The 22,686-nt window shown below is 43.9% G+C and overlaps 1 protein-coding gene across 6 annotated transcripts in view; it reads left to right on the top strand.

Moving 5' to 3' along the window:
- Positions 1 to 22,686, top strand: part of row (relative of woc) — an 81,349-nt gene that overhangs the window by 5,688 nt on the left and 52,975 nt on the right. For all 6 annotated transcript variants that reach the window (XM_065454035.1, XM_065454040.1, XM_065454034.1 and 3 more), the window contains exons 3-7: positions 521 to 712; positions 1,746 to 1,946; positions 6,836 to 6,910; positions 7,971 to 8,067; positions 13,289 to 13,401. In XM_065454035.1, coding sequence (XP_065310107.1) covers positions 521 to 712; positions 1,746 to 1,946; positions 6,836 to 6,910; positions 7,971 to 8,067; positions 13,289 to 13,401 — 678 coding nt within the window. The remainder of the gene's footprint in view (positions 1 to 520; positions 713 to 1,745; positions 1,947 to 6,835; positions 6,911 to 7,970; positions 8,068 to 13,288; positions 13,402 to 22,686) is intronic.

Below are 22,686 nucleotides of genomic sequence, written 5' to 3'. Positions count from 1 at the left end.
AAGCAGTGTTCTTTACTTGTTGTTGACCTATTCTATATCCATTTCTGCTACAAAGTCAGCAGGTGCATAGTACTTCATATTTCCTGTTCAAGTATAATAAAGCGTCAAGCATCTGCACTATAGGGTCTTGTCAGCATGCCATGATGATATCACATGATTTGATAAAATTTATAGAAATGTTCACTTGCATGTTTTTAGTGTTCCCCAATAGTCTGCTAGGGATGTTTGGTTAAAGACAGCAGTTACTGTTTGCACTTGCTAGTCCTCTCTCTCTCTCTCTCTCTCTCCCTCTCTCTCTCTCTCTCTCTCTCTCTCTCTCTCTCTCTCTCTCTCTCTCTTCGGTGTCATCAAAGTTAGAGGTGATGGGTTTGACCTGTCGTCGCTTCAACTTGTGCTCATGCAAATGTGATGCTTGTGCACTTTAATTGAAGTTCTTCTAACTGCCTACTAAAGTAAAAGAAAAAAAAGCATTTAAGGTGTGACTGCGGAAGCCTGTGTCACAGTCTGAGAACTTTTGCAGCCCAACAGTCGCCCCTCTCGTAAAGCTGCTCGTGTAGCTGCCTTGAAGATCTCGGACACGGTGCGAAAGTACAACCTGGCTGCAGCCTCTGTTGGAGAAGATGCAGACTCGGATGAGGACTTCGACCTGGATGCTGAGGTCCGCGCTGAAGCAGGCTCCTTTGCCAAGCTGCCTGTGTCGCCCACAAACATGGTAAGCTGTGCACCATGTTGCAGCATTGCAGATTTAGTTTGGTGGCTGTGTTGCGTTTAATACTTGTCTGAATAATTTGAAAGTTATTTCTTGGTCTCACATTTCATATTGAATGCTCTGGTGAACTTATGTTTAAGTCGGTCTAAGTGTTATAACTAGGCTTTAAATTGACCTTCAGCAATATTGTAGAGTGTGCAAACATATAGTTCAACATAAAGGCCACTAAACATTGAAGTTAAGCATGCAGGCTGATCTGCATGGTGCATTTGAAATTTTCCTACAAATGCTTACTCACTGTGATATTTTATGAAAACGCCACTTAGACCTTTAACTGCCATAATAAATTCAGAAAAAAAGCTTTAGAAGTGCAAATCACATTGGCAAAAGTCATTGTGTATTATTTTCTTCAAAATTTCAAGAAACTGAACACATACACATGTGTAAAAATCACCAAAAATTCATGAGTTAGCTCGTGATCGGCACCAGAGGACGCTCATAATGCAAGTTACCTTGTCATTGACAGTTAAGGGGTCAAGCACCTTCTTGCTTCTACAGAGGGTGCTGGAGATTTCTAATTGGGGTACCTTTTAAGGAATGTGATGCTTTGTCCTTGCAGTTTTTGTTTCATAAGGTTAGGCCGCAGTAGATGTCATTATTGCTTCTGGTTAAGTACTGTGGCAGCTCTATAATACTGTGGTTTCTATAGTATTTTGACAACATTTTGAAGTGTAATTGTGCTAGGAAAAAATAACACCCGTTGCTTTAAATTGGCATGTCTCAAGATTAGTGAAATCGTCCATTCTATAAGATTTGCATAGTCATTTTATTTCAGACCTGGCAGCAATGTTCAAAGCGTAGGTCATCCCAGACAGTGTTGCAGATTATCTGCTGGCCAGTGCAAATGTTCACTCATAGCTTGAATCTCACTGCATGGATAGTGCTCTAGTTATCGCTCCCAGTGCCTCATACAGGTGGTAAAAACGGCAAGCTTGTACCTGGCTCACAAAGATATGTGTGTTGTTCACGGCTGCAGGTGCCGAAGCCGGCTGCAGCGGCAGCACCAGTCAGGCACCCCACGAAGACAGTGGTGCGCTGCATTGTGGACAACTCAGTGAGTACGTTGCCCCTCGTACTGGAGTGTGAGGACGAACCTCTGACGCAAGTTCAGCGCGAGGCCCACATGCGTGCCCAGAATGCCTACAACCGCAGCATGCGTCGCATCAACGATGCTCGGGTGAGTCTCGCTTGCTAACTGCCCAGTCTCTGCTGACAAGAGTCTCGGTGCTGTTCGTTCTTGCTTGGTGGTTTCAAAGTGTACTGCGGGTTGCAGCGGGTACAGTAAAACCTCAGTAATTCGACCCTTGTTAATTCGTAAAATTGCATAATTCAGACTCGTTCTCTGGTCGTCCCGGCAGGCGCATGTATTATTCAATGCAATCAAACTCTCATTTATTCGGACATATTTGGCTGCACATAGATTAAATTGGGCAACTTTTAGAGCTCGGTGAGCGAGGAGCGGAGCGAATTTGTGACGCAAAAGAGCAAGAATAGTTCTAGCATCCAAACGAAACGAAGCAGTGAAGTCCGCATCGCCATAGTCAGTGGAAATCGTACGTGAGTGACAGCAGCGCCGGAACACTTCGAGCCTATTTGTACCTTTAACGCCTTTATTCTTGCGTTTACTGCCGTGCATAACACCGCATTGGCCACTTGCTTTCATAATTGTGTAATCGCTATCCATGACCGCATCGACAGCAGCCGCAGTTTCTTCCAGAGGGGTTGTGGAAAACAATAGTTTCATTTTGACTCTCTAAGCACGTCGGCTGCGTACCTACAGAAACTGCGTAGTCGCCATCCATGATCACGTCAATAGGAACCTTGATTTCATATGCAGTTGTTGCAGCAAATGGTAGTTTCGTTCTGACTTGGTGCATGCACCGCCAACCGTGTACCTCCAGCACCACAAGGTCGCCGTTAATAATCGCGTCAGTAGCGGCCACGGTTTTTCCCGCAGAGGTTGCGGAAAACAGTAGTATCGTTATGACGCAGTGCAGAGCTGTTGAGGATGAAGAGCACAGGCTACATCATGATGAGCGGATAATGGATGGATGGAAGCAACTTTATTATAAATCCGGCAAAGTCTAATCTGTTGGCAGGACAAACGGTTGGTGATCAGCTCACTGGTGAGAAAATAATGAGGATGAGCATGCGGTAGTGCAAGCGTGTCACAAATCAAGGGGCATGCTGCGGCCATGCTGCGAAGGAAGTCGTGAGGCCTCGATTGCCACTGCAAGAGCTATTGAGTCATGACATGATGAGAATTGCAGCTTATACACTGCTTTTGTGCAAAATAGGAACAGGATTTGCTCATTTATTCACAAAATAAAAGCGTGTTGATGTAGTAAGCATCTGCTTATTGTTTTCTGAATACCCTCAATAATTCGGCATTCGGTTAATTCGGATATTTTTTCCGGTCCGGTGAAATCAGAATTAAGGAGGTTTTACTGTACTTGAAAACAAACTCCTTAGTGAAGAAAAAATGTCACTGATCAGTTAGAAAAATCAGTGTATTTGAATCAGATTTGATACAAAGGTCGCTAGCTCCCTTTTACTAAATCTCATTCAATGAATCCGCCATTAGCTTCAATCATGGCTTCAGTTTGGCTCATTAAGTGTCTACAGACTTTAAAAGGATCCTCACCAAGTCACAAAACAAATTTTTGTTATATGCTGGAAGTTATGTGCCTTCTAGGGAGAATTCTACCGCAAGAATTTTTCGTATTGCTTCATTAACAGCCAAGATATAAATATTTCAATGCCACGAACTCATGATTTCAGAGGGCGAGCGTCGCTGCCAACATAATGCTCTCCCTACTTGCCCCCATCTAGCTAGCCTCCGCAAGCGAAATTCCTGCCCTACGTTCTCCCATACCGGAGCTGGAGGTTCACATGACGCATGTGTCACAGGCCCCGCCTTCTCCCCCCCTCCCTCGCTTTTTTTGCTGTGCGGTGCACTTCTGCTGACGGTCTCTAGTGCGAGCTGTTGCGTTTGTCTCGTTTCGCATAGCGCATGATTTTGCACACTGTGCACAAGAACACTGGCGCAAGCGGATCAATGACTCAAGCGCATCACAGAACATGATCGCACACTAGAACAAAGTAGAAAGTGAGTTTCGCTCTCCACGTGAGCAACTGCGCGACATGGGAATAAGCAGACGAAACGGAAGTACATCTCTTTTGTTATGGTACGAAGTAAAACAAACACATGGAGACATTCAGTTTGTAGGTTTTACTATTTCTCTAAACTTTAATTGGTCTGTTGAGGCAGCAGATTAAACAAATAACTGCTGTTGCCTTGAATAATTCTCGGTCATGTGCCACTACGAGTGACGTCACAGCCCTGCCAGTATGTAGGTGCACTTGTGTGATTTACTTAGACTCTCTGGCTGGGAGTGCGGCACTTGTGAGGAGCAGGGCAAAAGGTGTTTGGTTTGAAATTTAAGCTTTTCCACAGCACACAGGGATGTAATACTTAGCAGACACGATTTTTAGCACGCATTGTATGCACTGCACTTGTCAGCTCAAAATGGCCTGACCTGGTGAGGGGCCCTTTAACAGGGAGTTTTCAATTAATGGAAGCCAATTGCATTGATAATGGCTGCCTTCAACGAATCTTTGGCACTGTGAAGTGCTGCTTGTTGGACTCCCTTTCAACCACACTCCATACATAATAGAGTTCATGTTTAGGGAATCGGGGGGGGGGGGGGGGGGGGGGGGGGGGGGGGCAGGCACATGTTCGGAGTGATGTGGTTGTGAGAATTATCAAACGGCTACTCTTGTGTGATTGAAGTGGTGTGGGCTAGTGCAGAGTGTTCTTGGAATATATATGGTCGTCCCTGGGTGACTTGCTCAATCCAAGGCGCCTTATCACCATTTCCAGCACTCCAACATATGCAGCGTCTTTCACTTGGAGACCTTGAGGGAAAAGAATTGCGTGGCATGATCTGAGCATCTCTACCGACGATCTCCAGGACCATGACAGACGATGTAGACTTGGGTGTTCATGGCAGGAGGAACATCCATAGGGCTGCTGCAAAGCCGCCTTGCCACATTTATAAACACTACGATCTCGAAATCACTGCAGTCGGTGATATGTGCATCTATCACAGCATGCTGTTTAGGCTGGAGCAGTGGGCCTCATCTCAGGGCAGGCCTTCCTTTCTGAGTCTACCTAAGCACTGCTGCCGCATCGGCATGTGGACTCCATTATATATGGTTCAACATGTTATCTTTAATCTCGAAGACCACCATGCTTGAGATGGACTTGCAAAACACATAGACAAGAAATTTTTTGTTTTCCACGCCATTCTGCATAGAGCTCGTGCTCTAGGCACTATACGCCTTAAAGGGACACTAAAGGTTAATATTAAGTCAACGTGGACTGTTCAGATACCATCCCCGAAACCTCGAAATGCTTGCTTCGTGCGAAGAAGAGACTTGTTTTAAGAGAAAATGCATTCTGAAGCGTCCGCGTACCTCTAGCGCAGTTCAAATCGCCCGCCCTCTGATCGAGGAGTGGTGACGTCATGGTCTCATAGTGACGTGGCGCCGTCGGGGAGTAAAACGGCACCCACAGACGACGCTACGGCTTTTCTGTGCAAAACGCAAATGTGTGGCCAGAAACAGAGCCAAGACAGAGCCGACAGCAGCGCGAGTCGAGCGAAAACGAAACCTTTCGATCACCCATACTATTCAAGAATAACGCCAAAATGTTAATTTTTTCTTAGAATCGAATAGAAGTAGACAAGTAGCATTTTCTTCCCTCTTATAATCTAATGAAATGATCTTTTTAATATGAGTAGTTGGGTACCAGTGACATAAATTATGATGAGGAGTGCCTTCGTCATCGGGTTAGTACCGGAATGTCGCTTGGAAGTCTCCAATTGTGTCATGCATTTACCGCAATTTTAACCATGTCATGCATTTACCGCAAAGTTTAACCAAAGAGGACAAAGAGCTATTATTGCCATAACTAACCATATTCTACTTATTAGCTGGTGTAAATAAGCAGCAGCAACACAACACGATAGAGCCTTTCTTTCTGTCTGCTCTTTCCTTTTCTGAATTTTTGTGCTAAAAAAAATTGTGTTACAGTAAGCACCAACTTGCCCAAGAAGACGCTATCTTACAATCAACATCATGCAGTCTCTTTTGTTTTCTATTGCTTCAACAAGAACAGGGCCGTACCCAAGAATTCTTTTTGAAAAGGGTTTTTTTGGTGGACAGCAATAGGCATTTTGAAATATTTGCTTATTTTTGTGCATGAATCAAATTTATCGCTGACATATCATAGTATAAACATATTACTTATCTTGGCGTAATCATATACAGAGAACTCTCTTAAACGGAACCTCAAGAAACCAGGGAAATTGGTTCCATTTAATCAGGAGTTCCATTTGCTGAGAAACAAAGCTGAATACAATTGCATGAATACAAAACCAACCAACCATGATAATGGTGTTTCGTTTAAGAGGCAGTTCCGTTGAAGTGATTTGCGTTTATCGAGGTTTCACTGTAATGGCATATATGTAACTACTACGAAGCATTATCTCACTGCAGCAATAATTTTGCGGGGTGTCAGAACCCTCTAATCCTCCCCATGTTTAAGGCCCTAGATGCAAACACTCATGTAACACAAAATCATTTTACGCCTTGTTAGACAAAGCATCGCAAGATGTCACTTGTTAATAACAGTCGGCATTGTTACTGCCATCCACATTTACCTGGTAACCTGGTATTTCCGTAAAGAGTAACACGTATGCGAACAAGCTAAAACTCTAGATTACCATGCCTGCATTAGTACAAACATCTGCAGCAGTGCTAGACATTTCATTGTGCTCCATGTTTATGCATGTTCTATCAGCTGGATGTAACTGATAAAGGGACGCCACTACTTGTGAGTGAATTATGAAAATTATGCACCAGCATTTTAGCCTTCAGAATATAATCTGTGTGAAAGAAAGGTCATTGTATGGTAACTACAATGAAAGATTGACTTGTTGAAATGCAATGTGTTGCTGCTAAGCAGCTGAAACTGGGGTATTTCTTATTCTGTTTACTTAGACGAGAGGTGCCAAGCTCATATACTGCTGTCCAAAGGATTCCTACAACACTAGCAGTGTGCCAACACCAATGAAGGTAGGTAATTTCGGAATCATCAAAAGCTGTGCTTGCATTTGCTCCAGAATACATATTTTCTTAAGCAGGGAGTGTAGGTTTGTCAGTTCTGTCACATGTAGCGTTCCCCAAGAAAGAGCAAATGATTCCTAGGTTTTAGCGCAAAAGGTGATGCGGTTGATAAAGTTGCTCAAAATTAGCCCAGCTTATTGAAAGAGCAGTTGCATGCAACTGTATGAAGTAATCCCTACTTTTTCATTATCCCTGTTATGTTCCGAAAATGCAGTCCTGCTAAAATAGTTTTGCGACAGCAGAATGGACTGTGATGCATTCCCTAATGACAAACCGTTATCCCTTACCGTTCCTTCGTGTTACATCGTGGTGCGAGGGCAAGAATACTGAAGAGTGGAGACAGGTAAAAATAAAATTGCAACATAGAGGCACTAGTGCAATTGCTAATGCATGGAGAACGTTGTGTGAAGTGCAAGGGGATGCAGCGTATCCACCATGGTTGTTATCGTAAGCATGGCTGACCTTGTTGCTCTGCCATCTTTCATAACTAAGCATCCTTTGCAGCATCATGCTCTCCCTTTTCAGGCACCTGTGAACAGCAGATATGGCATGTAGCAGTCACCTTTTGCTGTTATTTAAAAGGGCCTGAGCATTAATGCAGCAAGTGATCCTGACTATTGAGCTGTGCAGGAAAGCCAAACTAATGATGACAGCAGTCCTGAGCCGATGGATAGTGAGAGTGCCGCTCGGCACTCTTTGGAGCAACCTGATTAACTGCAGTGATGCGCATCCGTGTAGCCTCTTTCTACAATCAATCAGTCAAGAGCATCAGACTCCTGCAGGCACATTTTAGTGTAGAGCGATGGGCATTCTACCAATTAATGCACAAATAGGATTTCCCATCATTTAGTACTAAGCCCTTGTATACCATTGTGGTGTACATTTGTATTCCACATTATAAACATAGCATTATGTTTTAATCCTATTCCTGCATCATATTGGTAGTGAACAGTGTTTTCAATCTCTTTGCTTGTATTAATCTTGTTTCTGTTCTTTTTCTCCCCTGCAGATAGCACCAACCCCTACCTTACTAAATCTGGTGTACGATCCTCGCACTGGCATGCTACTTGCACCTGGACACACACAAGTCCTCATTAGTACAGCAGGTATGGAGCAGTAGCTGCTTAGACATATAGTTAGCTAGAGATGAAGTGTAGAGGTGCACTAGAATGAAATGCAGTCGACTTCTGTTACCGTAAATACTCGCATAATGATCGCACTTTTTTGTCAGAAAAAATTGACCCAAATTCAGGGATGCGATCATTACGCGGGTGAAATTTCCCGCGGTAAATATTTTTTTTTTTTTTCGTCCCGCGTTTGCTGCGGGATGCGGGTGCGGGACACCAAAACAAAAATGGCGACTGGCGGAGCAAGCCGAGCGCGCCGAACGCGATCTTTTTTTTTCTTCTCGTGAGTACATTACGTGCATTGAAACAGTTTATTCCGTGTCAGTGATGAATAATATCATTAATATCGGCAAGTTTGCGGCCATAACGTAGCCATGTCCACTTTGAGGGGACAGAAACAGATGGGCCCGCTTAGGTGCCAGTGACAGAAACCCATGGCCGGCGTGCTGCAGAAACTGCGGCACCTGTTTTCACTACTATCCTAACACGGCACGTTTCCGCTAAGGGTGGGCGAATATCTTAGCTGTGTTACAAGCGTTTGCGTATGAACAGGGTACACTTTTAACGTATCAGTGTAAACATGGCTACTATCATTGCCGCGCGCGATTTGTTGCGTGCTCACGAGTGCAGATGAAAAGAATCGAAAGGCGCCTTTATTGTTTTTGTTGACTACAACCATTATAAAGCCTACTCATAATATAGGCCAGTTTGGTTGTGCGGAAAGTGATGAAAGTAATGAAATGAGGCATCTACTTAAGCATGTTTGGTGCGTGCAGACGAGTCGTTCGCGTAGCATTCGACAGATGGTAAGCGCGATCATTATTAGCTAGACTTGACACACGACATATCGCTGCGGCAAGTTCAGGGTGCGATCATTATACGGGAAATAAAAAAAATCGAATTTTGACGACAAAATTCAGGGGTGCGATCATTACGCGAGTGCGATCATTATGCGAGTAAATACGGTAATTTGACCCTGATGGAACTGACAAAATTGATCTGATTATCCGGCAATTCCAATTAAACAAGATGCAGAAGAACATCAAAACACACCGCTGATTCATTTGTCAGTACTTGCCAGGTTCTAACGGCCCTGTATCAAATGTGTGCTCGCTTTTTTTGTATCCAAAGTAGAAAACTTGTGTAGAAACTACATTAAAGCTCCTAAACAAAATCTAAATTTTAAGGTGCACCCAATTTTTTTTTTAACCTGAAAATTGGTCAACAGTCAAATATGTGTTGCACAGTGGCAGCAAATTTTCCAGTCAGCTTTGCCACACGTTTATAAAATATAATGTATCATGCGCTGAAGCATACAAACGCTGTAAACACAGGTCTTGGTTCAGTTTTCTTGGGGGGAAAACGGCACGCGTTAGAATCAAGGAAATACCATAACCGGACATTGTGAGCTACCGTTTGTGCTTGAAAATCTTCCCAGGGTAGGCCGAAAATAGGCCTTTTCAAGTGGAAATTTGCATTCAGCGCATTCATTGTCCTCTAAGCGCCGCTGAGACATGCTGCCACTAAAGGGGTCGCTGTTAGGATCACCATAAAGTGTCAAGCACATGCACGCTCACTGGTCTCATTCGAATTGTCTGGCAAAGGCCAATTTTTAGGATCAAAATAAACAGATAACGAAAATTGGGGCCTATGGACGCTGGCTGGGTGATATGTTCGGTTGTGATCGAATAAACGGGTGTCTACTGCATTTAAAGTGCAAATTGTGTCTGATATTTTTCTGGCAGATAGTTTAACAGAATAACTATAGCAACAAATTTTCACTTAAGTGTAGTTACAAAGAAGCAGTAATATATGTAGTTAACATACAATTTTTGGGACTTCCTAGGGGCTGCGGAAATGTCTGAAAATATTCAAACAATAAAAGAAAATGAATTAATGCATACCTTTTACTGCCCCCAAGGGCTCAAATCGCCACAGGCACATCCAAAATAGCTCTGAAGGCCTGTCAGTGCATTTATTAGGCATATGGGTGCACATACTGTGACAGGAGATGGTGGGTGCACGAGTGCATAATTAAGGAATATGTACTTTGACCTGTGATAATTGCCCCTTCCCACTCTTGGTATGCTACACCACAATACTTTGCGTATGGTACACTGCACGACATATGCTGTATTGAGGCAAAGCTGACTTTCGGGAACCGACTTAATGAATGCGTCGTGCATTCTGAGCTTTGAAGCCATTGGCGAAGATTACAAGGGCGTAGTCAGCGCCATGGCTGACAAGGCGGTAGTCTTTCAATTAAAAGCATGGCATCGAACAGCAAGAAGCGGGTTAGTGAACGTCTAAGCGTAGGCCTGCATGCGAGAACACCTGTTCGAGGCGGTGAGATAATCAAAATGGCAGCGATAGTAGCTTCGATACACAGTTTCAGACCTGTGGTCATGGGAAGAAGTCCAGAAAATTGGACTGCAAAGGGTGTTTGCATCCGAAATTTCAGACCTTCTTATACATTGACACTGTGGGGTTACGTGGCAGTGCTGCGAAGGCGTTCAAATGATTGGGTATGTCCAAATTTTATGGAGACATTTTCGAAACAGCAAAAATTTAAAAGTAAGATGGTAATGAGTTGAAACATCCATAACTTATTTTTGCAGTAAAAATACATGTATACCATTTGCAAACTGTAACTTCATGCTGCATCAGAACCTGCCATTCAGGTCGCTGGGCGCTTCATCCACATCGTGGTTCCGCCATAGAATAAAGAACCAACGCATCAGCCAGTCAGTGTGGCCTAGGCCAATCGCGTGTGGCGAAACTGAACATGCGCTCCAAACAGCGATAACCGATTTCGCCCCAGCTTGTCCTCACAGCCACTTCTGGCCGTCTGCTGTTATCGCAAGCATCACGTTGAAGCACGTACCTGTTTTGACAAGCACGCTGTGTGCGTCTCTCTCCTCGACCGTCCTGCTCATTGACATGTCAAAGCTGATCGGTGTCTGGTCAGTTTTTTCGTTTTGTGAACATATAAACTTTATGTCCTGCAGCAGGCATATAACTCGACTTAAGGCCCATCACACACATCAAAACCCAAGGCGTGCAGAATAATCGAGCCACAGACACACGAATTCGACACTACACCTGACTATGACCACTATGCCAATCAAGTGCCGGCCGTCACTTCTTCACTTTGACTCTCCCATGCAACCTCTCCTATTATGTCAATGTAAAGTACATAAACTGTGTAGGTTGCAGAGAGCCATTTGTCTATTTTTTTCTCTCTGAAACCTGAGAGGTGCCTTTGCGACGGCACTGGCAGAAAGTATGCGTTAAGCATTAACTGTGCTTGCTTTAAACAAATATTCAAGAGTCAAAGATATTCCATTGAAAAAACTACAGCATGTCCATTCAATCGTGGGACTGCACAGTAGCCAAGTTGAGTGTGCATTCATTATGTGAGTAAATACAGTATTCACATTCCTCTAACTGTGCTTCTGCAAGCTACGACATTTATGCTATATGTATGTTTTTTACTACCCCACAAATCCCACAATGTGCGCACACAATGAAGGTTGCACACACATAGCTTGGGCACAAAAAGTCAGCATCAGGGGCAATGCACTCCCGCCCCCACTCCGAACCTTCTGACATGCTAATAGGCATCATAGACACCTGTGATCACCTGTGTCTCTGAAGGATAGGTAATTTAGACCAGCACTTGGTTATTGTTTGTGTCCAGTAATGAAACAGTGCTCCTGTACCTTTATATCCGGTAAAATATTCTTGAATTGCACCTTTTGAGACCCATGTGAACCTTGCATCTAGTTAGTGCGAAGCTAACATTAGCCTATGAAGGCATTAGAGGCCAACTGCAACTACATTTCACTTCAGCTAATTTGACTATAAATGTCTAGCGTATACTCTCAAAGTAACCTTGGCAAAGCCTCAGGGCTGCTAATTGCCTAATTTTGTTATTAGCAGCTATTAAATGGTGCCTTTGTAGACGCGTGCACCTGGCGGCAAAGTGGTAGCAGTGCAGATATGGCGAATATTGAAGAACTATACGCAACTATTGATCTCCGAGTTGCGCCATGTTGCGCCTAGGTGGCCAGGTGCATTCTCGCTCATCATTTGCGAGTTCACAGGCGTCTGTCTCAGCTTGTGTTCTCCCTCTTGCGCTTGTGATTTGAGCTGTTGCAAGAATGCTAATGTGTTGCGTGGCCATCAGCTGCTCGAATACGTACTCGAGCACAAGCAATGGCTGTGCAGTATGCAACGCTGAGTAGAGGAAGGCTGAACGCATCTTCCTTGTCCCAGCTTTCAGAATGAAAGCATGCATCACGGTGCAGCAGGCAAGTGCAACGTGGACCAGCCAACACGCACAAAGCATGTAACCTGCAGTTGACGAAGTTGCACAAGTTATATTTCAACGGCACAGTCACCTACCCATCAAGATTTGCTTGGCAAACGCTTTCTTGGGGTGACTATAAGTACTATATGCTGCAATGGTGCACAATAACCAAAGGCAACATTCAGAGGTAAATTGGATGCAAGGGTGATACTCTCAAGCGATCATTTCTGGTACTGCATCATATTCAAGGTAGTTTGTGCATCTCAGCATCTGATGTGTAGACGAACAAAATCCTTTGTGACACAGTGCCAGAAACAAGCAGGAACCGCATGCTGCATTTGTCACGAAGGACAGTGTGATGTGATGGCCATAATGTAGATGCGGTAGCAAGCCATGCAATGCAATGCTGCCAGAGCGAAATGGCCAAAGCTTTATCATGGCCGCAGTCCAGCCTGTCTGGCCGTGAGTTTACGCACACTTAGCACTGAGCCCCGAGATGATGTATGAGGTTTTATGGCGCAAGGGCCAGATGTGGCCAAAGAGGGCCATACGCATGGATTGCTATGCAACATGAGCAAATTTAGCATCGTGTCATGACATCGACAGTTTCACTGACGCCAGGTCTGGCATTTTAAGACCAACTGTAGTACCCAATTTAAATATCTCATGTTTTCCTGCATTCACACTTGATAAGTGTCATCCGTTACGTGCAAAAATCGTGTGGTAGAGTTTGTACAACATTCAAAATATGTGTCAGGCTTCCCTTGTCGCTGCACATGCCCGAGTGTTACACACTAGCGTCATGTTTTCGTTGTTTGTCGATTTAGCCTGCCTAGGCTCCAGTGCGTCTGTTCCCGTGCTAAATCTCATCCCTTTCTTTTTTTGCAGCTAAGAATATTCCTGCCACTGTGGCAGCTGCACCAAGGTCCCCTCCAGTGATAGCCAACATTGCTGCGGCGGCAGCACCATTACAAGTCACTCAACCACCTCAAGCCAAACCGGTGAGCCTTCTTTTTACCTTTCACATTACACATAGTTCTGAAATGTCATTGGTAAAATATTTGTTTTCCCAAATGAACTTGCTATAAGCTTGTCAAAGTTCCAAGTCCCACATTCACATGTAAGCGCCATCTATAATTATCCATGGCTACAATGACCTTCTTATTATCACTCGTGTCGCTTTCACAGTATGTGGGAACAGGGGATTGCGACGCTTTGACACTCGTTACGGCTCTGTCAGTTGCCTTGTGTGCTGTTATAACGAAAGCTCGTTGCTACGAACACCAGATTAACAAACTTCAGATCAATAAACTTTTCAGAAATCCCCTGCTGAGTTCTTATAATTTCATTGTGAAAATATTTCAGTACTACAAACTTCAGAATACCGAACTTTTCAGAATAACAATCTTTATTCAGTTTCCCTGTGATGTTAATAATGCTTCAGTACTACAAACTAATATTCCAAACTTAGAACTGAGGTGAAACAGCACGAAAAAGACGAGGACACAAAGAAAACAAATACCACAGACAAGCGCTGCTGTGGTATCTGTTTTCTTTGTGTCCTCGTCTTTTTCGTGCTGTTTCATCTCAGTTCCAAGTATGAACCAACTAGCCCTCATCAAGATCTTACTAATATTCCAAATTTGGGGATTCACAGATTTCTGCATATCCTTTGCGGCAGCCGAAACAGTAGGCTAGCAGACGACAAGGCGCAGAGAGCAGATGTGGTACATGGGTTCGGAACACGACCTACTGAACTCCAGACCTGCACAGATCTCCCTGCTCCAGCACGCCTGGTCTAGTTTGCCCTTTTTGCCGCTAGGGACAGAACATACGAGCAGAGTGGCACTAGTTATAACCTGTTCGCTGTCGTCTGCTTCTGTGATCTGTTCAGCGCTCGTCTTGCCATTTCGGCAGGCACAAAGCTATATCTGTGCTGGTCTTAGTTCCAGTAGGTCGTGCTTAGGAAAACCTGAGACGGTGCCCGAGAAAAAAAGAATGCGGGCAAGTGGAGATGACGATGCATCAGGTTTTGCGAGTGCATGCTCCGCCCAGAAAACTGCCACCTAGAAATGAAGGCGCGCGCGCCTCTTGCTTCTTTCAACCTTCTTTCTGCGTATGCCTCATTCTTTCGTGCTTCTTTCTGCAGTCATACTAGTAACTTGCATGGGGAAACGTAACCTCCGTACTCGTGGGGATGCCAGATGGTCGCATTTTGCACTTTCCAGATGGTGTTGTTTACGCACGCTTGCACATTGACATAGTTCAGGTGTCTGCGGTGTCCACGGCAATAAATGTGAAAAACAAACAAAAAGCAAGAAACATTGCGCTTTAGAGGCGACATGGAGCTACCTTTTTGTCGAAACTTTTTTCAGCATCGTCTGTTTTGCGCACATTGCTTCGTTGATGCATGGTGGCAGAATCTATGGAAAATAGCAACAGTGCCTGGCGAGAGCCAACAGCGATGTTTTTGTGGATAGCTCATATGGTGAAAATTTGTTAACTGGTAGGTTGATGGATGGAGTGGTTAATTTTGGGACTTTCACTATAATGATCTTTCAGAATAACATACAATTTACCGTAGCCCCTGAAGATCCTTATATCGAGACTGTACTGTACATATTGTGAGAGCCGATGTAACAGCATAACGGACCACTGAGCGATACATCCTAATGTACTACTCCCGGCAATGTGACCACATACTTTGTCTTGATGTTACGACACAGTATCCTCCTGGGAAACTGGCTGTACTAAATTAATTAAATTATAGGGTTCTACGTGCCAAAACCACAACCTGATTATCAGGCACGCAATAGTGGGGGGACTCCAGAAATTTGGACCACCTGGACCAATTTGGACCATCTAAGTACACTGATATTTTCGCATTTTGCTGAAACTGGCTGCAGAAAAGCTCTTATATTATTTGCAGTTCTCTGAGGCTTGTCATGTTTTCTATTCTAGGCTTTAGAGCTCTAGGACCTTCATTTAATGCAAAAAAATAATATTCAAAAACGTTATTTCAGTTTATACTCTGTAAACTGCACATAATAACATTTAAAGCAGACAAAGTTGATGCAGACAGCTAACATTAATTCGACCCTGATGAATTTGATAGAATATTCGGTGGGTCGAATTAAACAAGGCGCAGAAAGAATGCTAAAGCACGCTGATTCATTTGGCAGTATTTGCTTGATTCTAACTTGCTCCTGAATCAAACGCCCGTTTCCTTTCTGTCTCCAACGTAGAAAAATTAATGTGTAAATTACTATAGAGCTCCTAAACAAAGTAGAAATATAACGTGCACCTGATTTTTTAGCATGAAAAATGGGCTAAGATTTAATGTGTTGCGCAATAGCGGCCAGTTTCCTAAAGTCGGCTTTGTCGCAACATATCCATACTATGCGGTAAAGCATGCAGACGTCGTGAACATGGTTATGGTTTCGTTTTCGATTGAACCTCGCAGGCAATTTTCAGAAGAAAAAAAAAATGAGGTGCTACAGAGGTCAAACACATACATGCCAACTGGTCAAGTTGGAATTACTTTGCGAAGGCCTGTTTTAGCTATTATAAATAATGAAAGTTCGAGACCTTAGAAGTGCATGAGCGGTGGCTGGGGCCTTCGGTTTGTCAGGATTGAATTAACTTAAAAATTGAATTAACCGAAGTTCAATTAGTGGAAGTCTAGTAGTGGAAGTCTGCTGTATATTATACACTGCTGTGAAATGTACCCCTAACAAGTTAGTAGGACTTTAGTGAAACCCTTGTAAACACTAACAAATTCATATACATGTAAGCTCTAAATACATATATCTGATTTGTCCACTTTAGATGCCCTAATAGATGCAGCTTATAGAACTGCAGTAGCTTTTTTTGGTGTTGAGTTATGGATTTGAAAACTTCATGCTTTCTTTTTCCCTTTTTTTAACCTACTGAATTTCAACAATTTCTTTCTTTAATACCAGGCCCTAAATCAGAATTCTGCTTCCTGCAGTCTCTGGAATTTAACTTTCACTCACAAGTGCAACAAATTTCATTCAAATCAATCAGTTGTCTCATAAGAGCATTTCTGCGTTTTACATATATTTGAATAAGTTTAATCAGAGTTGGTCCCGAACTGAAGCTTCCTCTTAACTCAGTTTCGAAAATGCTATCGCCCGTTGACACGTCAGTTGCTAATCACAAAAGTATCTATGAAATGATCGTCCGAGAATGCGAACCAAGTTTGCAATGCGTATGTGGGCAGCAATGTGTTGCTGCGCACATAGGCTTGCCCTTGGCTTAGACCAGGGTACTCCTAACTGGCTTGCAGCCAGTGTAGGTCCCGCTCATGATGGCTGGCCTGCAGGCGGGCTGCTTTCTTCCCCGCAAAGCCTCCACTGCACCTCTACCTGTAAGTAGGGCTTCTTCACAAAACCTTGTGCTAGTGAGCTTTTCCAATGGGAGTGAGCTTCACTGCAACTATGAGATCACGCCATTATGCCACCTCACCCATGGCAGTGACAATTGACCAGGGCTGTCGTGCGAACATCGCATTAGGAGCATGATTGAGTGGTTCCAGCCATCGCTTCAGAAGTTGCACCAAAACTTTTGTGACTTCGCCCAGGCATGCTGGGCCCAGAGAGATTTCGCCCGCGAAACTAGAGCATGTAAATAGCTGTAAATAAGGTTAAGCTCGTTTCTTCAGTCTACAGTATATGCCATGCTTCAGTCCACTACATGTGCGGTACAGTAACATGGGAGGACATCTTTAAAGAATTAAATGAAATTGTGTGTGCGTGCAGCTTGGATTGGGTCAAACTGAAATCTGTAAAAATTGACAGGAGAAACATGTCTGGAGAAGAAAAAGGACACATAGGGCATATAATAAAAGTTGCTGAACTTGGCGGTTTCTCAAAGCTGATACTTTTGCACTGCACAAGTCACAAGCACACCCACTGTGGGAAATATGTAAGCAGTTCCTGTGTCCTGAAACCTGTTGTTTCAGCTGCTGATGTAATGTGGTCACATGGACTGAATGCTGCCAGTTCCATAAACTTCTAAAGGTGATGGTATTGGTGTTTGTGGACGGGACGTACCGCACAGGATTTCGATAGTTTTTTGTTGTTTCTGTGACCTTGGGGGGAAAAATAAAGGGTTCTTCGCGCAGAAGGATCGCTCCGACCCACTACTAGCCAGTTGCGAGTAGTTCTGAATTGCCCCTTTGCATTGACTTAACAGACCCAATGAATTATCTGAATGTAAAGCTTCCTCGTTGATGACCTGGGGCCGTATTCTGAAACGTTCATTTCCCAAGATAGTTTCGCCACTGCGGTAGTTACGTTCAGTAAATCAAGCGACTGCTTACCCGTGACGTCAGCAATGAGAGAGCGCCCTGTGTGAATGCAGAGCAGCTTGGGTGTGCTGTTTTCAAGTGTAGTGGCCACAGTACGGGTTCTGCGCACTGACTATGGTTGGCTACGGCCACTTTAGGTAAAATAAATTGAAAAAGAAAGTGTCAGATGTTTTATTTTAAATGAATCAACAAATATTGCCCGGAATTAGTGGCTGTAAGACACCACCAAAAAGACTACTATAAACTACCACCTCTCGTATCTCTGCTACACTCCACCACCAACCGAATGCCAAAAGACCTGTTCATTTATTCAATATATGTCAAGAGCACCCATCAACACCATGACATTAAAGTGACGTAGGCCGGAACTACTAGATGGCGCTGTTTATTTTTGGTTTTGCTAAAACATCCAGTCGGCGCGCCGTTAGCGAAGGCGTGGGCAAGGCAATAGTTTCATGTAAGGCGAACGTTTCAGTATAAGGGTCCTGTTCATGGACATAGAATGCTTCAAGGCAAAACTGCAGTCTTTTGAGAAACAAGTGCAAAATTGCAAGTGGGAGCATTTGCACTGCTGTTCGAGGGCTAGTGTGAAGACCAATACGGAATTTCCTTTCCTATTTGCGACAAGAATCCTCAGCGATCTGCATGCACAATTGAGCGTGAAACTCTCTGACCTTGATACCACGAAGGAGGAACTAGAAATGTTCGAAAATTCATTTAGCTCCAATTTGGATGTACTACCAGGTTCCTTACAATTAGAAGTAATTGAACTGCAGTCAAACAACGTCTTGAAGTACAAGTACAAAGAAGAACATCTAAGTAATTTCTGTAAATTACTAGGCTCTGAACAGTTGCCAAACTCAAATCAATTTGCCTGCAGGAACATATCACTTTTTAGCATACCTACTTTTGTTAGCAAACTCTTCAGAATAAAAAATAATAAGCCGAGATACAGAGCTAATTTATCTGGCGAACACCCCGAGTTCCTTGTTTATTGACTCATCAAGCTTGCCACCACAGTTTACTAAAATAATGAAGTCAAAGCATTGAGTCAGTCACTCCCATTAGCCTCATCCTATGTCTTGGCAACAGGACACAATTCCCATGCTTTAAGATATACTACATGCTGCTTCATGCCCTGTGCAGCATATTGCTGTCATCACGTGCTTCTTCATTTGTACGTATGTTAACAATGCAAATATGTAACTATGCTAATGTAAATTTGTAAATTTTCATCCGGCCTTTCTCTTTTTTCTGAAAGTCCTGCTTCAGATTTATTCATTGGCATGATTATTACCTTTCGTATTCTTGTTAATCATCCACTTTTGCTTTAATATGTTGCTACTAGTATGCGTTCCAATAGGTGCCATTCCGAATGTACAGTGTGTTATACACTGTATCTGGTAGTCAATGGGTACTATCGTTCTTAGCCAAAAATGTAAAGCCATGGCAATTATGTCGACTCTTATTTTCCAACCCCTGGAATATTGTGCTTCTTGCCTTGCATCAATGCTGTCGCATGTTGTCATTGCTCTATGTGCCATTTTAACTCATCCGTTCTCTCTAAATATTGTGAGGTACCTACATGCTCTAGAAGGCCTGTAAGCTCAATGTGGTCTGTGTCACTCAGTGTGGTTATTATGTAAATGGGAAATTACAACTTAAATCACTTGTCACCACCTGCTTCAAATGGCTTTTGTAACCACTTTCTAAAACCTGCGATAAAAGGCTTACTCTTTAGGGTTTCACGATTTGGTTCAATATCTATCAAGTAATTTATTAATGGCTGAGTAGTGGTATTTTTTAACCATGTTAATTGGTTTGACCGTGCAAGAAATTAGCTTAGGGTGCTGTCTGAACATGCTTCTGTGCACCAGAAGATAGTTCTTGAAGTACCGTAAAAACCGGACTATAGGTCGGACCGGAATATAGGTCGATCCCCCAACTAACGAATTCTAAAAATGAAAAAAATCTTTTTCAGTGGCAAAAGTACCGAGAGACATGACACCCTTACCTATAAACAAATGCGACTCAGTGGGTTGCACAATGGTGACAGTATTTATTTAAATGCTGCTCGCATGTGCACCTGGCCATGTTTTTAGCGGTATCGCACGACCATCGATCCGCGTACTTGTCAACACCGTATTAACGGCGCTGAGCAGCGAAACAAACGAGATACGCGCATGTGTACACATGCCCTTACTTTCGCTATTTTGCCTCTCCGTGCCGTGATGATAAAAGGTGCCGACAAACACGCGGGTCGACGGTCGCGCGATACTGTTAAAAAATTCGTCGGGTGTACAGTACACAGAAGGGCATGAAGTCCGCAAGTGCTACTCCGAATCAGAGCAACACGTTTGAACAGAGTCGGATGACGAGTGCTTCTCGTTGTTCAGTCCACAGGCACCTGCGATCTCTACTGCTTTCAAACGAATGCATTCGACAACAGGCAGCGATCTTACACGCAGCTCTCGGACGGACTCCGCAACCTTGCCTTCCAGTTCTGCAGTCTGCTGCGATCCGGCCACGAAATGACATTTTCTTTTGGTTGCTGCAAGTTGTAATACGTTGCTTTTACCTCCACCACTACTGAATGCTATTTTCGGATACTCCAAGTTCGCGCTGTGCCGCCAGGTTGCCATGGGCTTCCGCGTACTCAATCGCCTTTTTCTTGAAGGCGACGATGAATTGACGTCGGCTTCCGCTCATTTTGAAACAAAATGAAAATGCAGCTTTTAATTAATATAAGTTTGCGACAGCGGAAACGCAAAATGCCGGTGCCACAATGTCGCCACGCCATAGAATAAAGAACCAGCGCCGCGCTGCTGATGATGGCGATGGCGAAGGCGGCTGTTTACTTCATCCGCCCATTGTTGCAAGACTTCCGTAGTTTTTCCGCCAATGTCCGGTATATAAGTCGAGGGTCGACTTTTTGCGATGGCTTTTTGAAAAAAAGTTCGACCTATATTCCGGTTTTTACGGTAACCGTCTTCTTAAAGAATGAGGTATTCAGTTCAACAGAGAATATGGTTCGTAAATAGCATACCACAAAATATAGCAATTAAGACTACATGATTGCTATCACAGAAAACAGAAAGCAAGAAAACTGGGTCAGCTCTTCAAATGCGTGCTGACGTAGCATTTCTAAGTTTGATTTTATTAAAATAAGACTATACTCCAACTTACACAATAATTTTTTTCTGGCAGCTCTTAAATGGAGATTTTCAAAGATAAAATGGCGCAACACACAAGAAAGCGAAACAACACACTCACTCTCTGACCTGTGTATTTTGCTATTCTTGACAATGCCACACCTACTGCCTTACACTTCTACACTACTGAAACTTAAACACTATGCACAAAGGTCAGTACGGATTTGCCGAAATACCAGAGTTGTTGTAATGACCCACCAGGAAAACAAAGGGCCCTCTGTAAAGCTTAGCGACTCATCCCAGACCAGCTTAAAATCCTGTAGGTATCTGCTTGGTGCAGGTAGAATGACTGTGAACAAAGAAAAAAAGAAAAGGTGCTTGCTACCTGGAAGAGTTAAAAAGCTTGTTTGCCACCACATACGTATAATAATGCTTCAGATCTACAGGGTGTTTGAACTTGAACCAAGGATCTTTAAAAAAGTGGTTAACCCTAGCTGGGTGAAACCAATGACATATGGTTTGCCATCATGGGGTGCTCCTCAAAAGATTTTTAAAATTCCAGTTAATTAGTTAAATGAGCTCAATTATTAAAAAAATGTTAATGTTCACTTTCGGGCCAAGTGTGTTTCGTGACATTGCAGAGGGAGTTCAGAAACGACCGATCCAATTATTTTTTTGTGTGGTAACGTACATGCTGCATGGTGATATTTTTCCGAGTTTAAAGAAAGCCAGTGAAATAAGAAATAAAATTACATGACTGTGCTCATGCACTGTGGTATTGTAGCACACTCAACCGTGCTTCGAGCTTCTCTCTAACCAGGGCAATGCATGCCACCTTTTCTTTTCACATGCCGCCGTCAAAGATGCTGCTGCACTGTGAAGACGATTCCTAGAGCCGTGGCCGCTCACTTCACCACAGTCCACATGCACGATTCTTTTGCGTGAAGTGCGATTGAGATCGCTGCAATACGATAGCGCATGAGCGCAGTCACTTGGTTTTGTTTCATATTTTGTGGGCTTTTTTTAAGCGTTGTGGGGAGCACACGCACTGATCTTCTCCCGCGCCGTCGCGTCGAGAGCCGGCATGGACAGGAGAGAGGCGCACTATGCCCTCTCCCGATTCTCCCTTGCTCTCGCGACGTGCATGCGCCCTTCCTCCCCGACTCACAGGCAGGTAGCTGATGGGCGAGGAGGACATTCCCCACGCCCAGGTAAAAAGGTACAAAACAGTGCGACCGAGGGAGACCCTCTCTCTCTGAGGCCGGACCCTTAACCTGCCGGACTGGAGTACCTGCCGCAACTCGTGAGTGACCACGTTTGCCTGACTATCCCGGGCAACGAGGCCAGCCTATTTATTACTATTACAGAGAGGACGTCCCTCTGCCAGTGTTCTTTATTGCCGGTAACAATAAACGTTCTTACAGTTGACGCTGCTGGTTGCCTTATTCGTTCGAACCTGACGTAGCCGCGATTCCCGCGCTACGGGTTGGGGAGTAACACAAAGCGACTGCGTGGGGCTAGATCCGGAGCTCGCCTTCAGCCCTAGCCACACACAGAGTGGAACCCCCGCATTTGGCGCTACCAACGTGGATCGAATTCGGCAACACGGCGAGTCTTCTGGTGTGTGTTGGCGCTAGGACTACCCACGTTTCAGCGAACAATGGCGGCTGGCTTGTCTGACCTCTCAGATTTGTTCATGTTGTCAAATGTAGCGACGCAAAGTCAGCAGCCTATTGCTAACGCGGCAGCAGCTACTGAACAAACCAGCAGCTTTGGTTTTGAGTGTTTCACGCGGAACAGTC

Source organism: Dermacentor albipictus, chromosome 4 (assembly GCF_038994185.2).
Source record: "Dermacentor albipictus isolate Rhodes 1998 colony chromosome 4, USDA_Dalb.pri_finalv2, whole genome shotgun sequence".
Classification (NCBI taxonomy): Eukaryota; Metazoa; Arthropoda; class Arachnida; order Ixodida; family Ixodidae; genus Dermacentor; species Dermacentor albipictus.
This window is presented reverse-complemented; position numbering and strand designations above follow the sequence as displayed.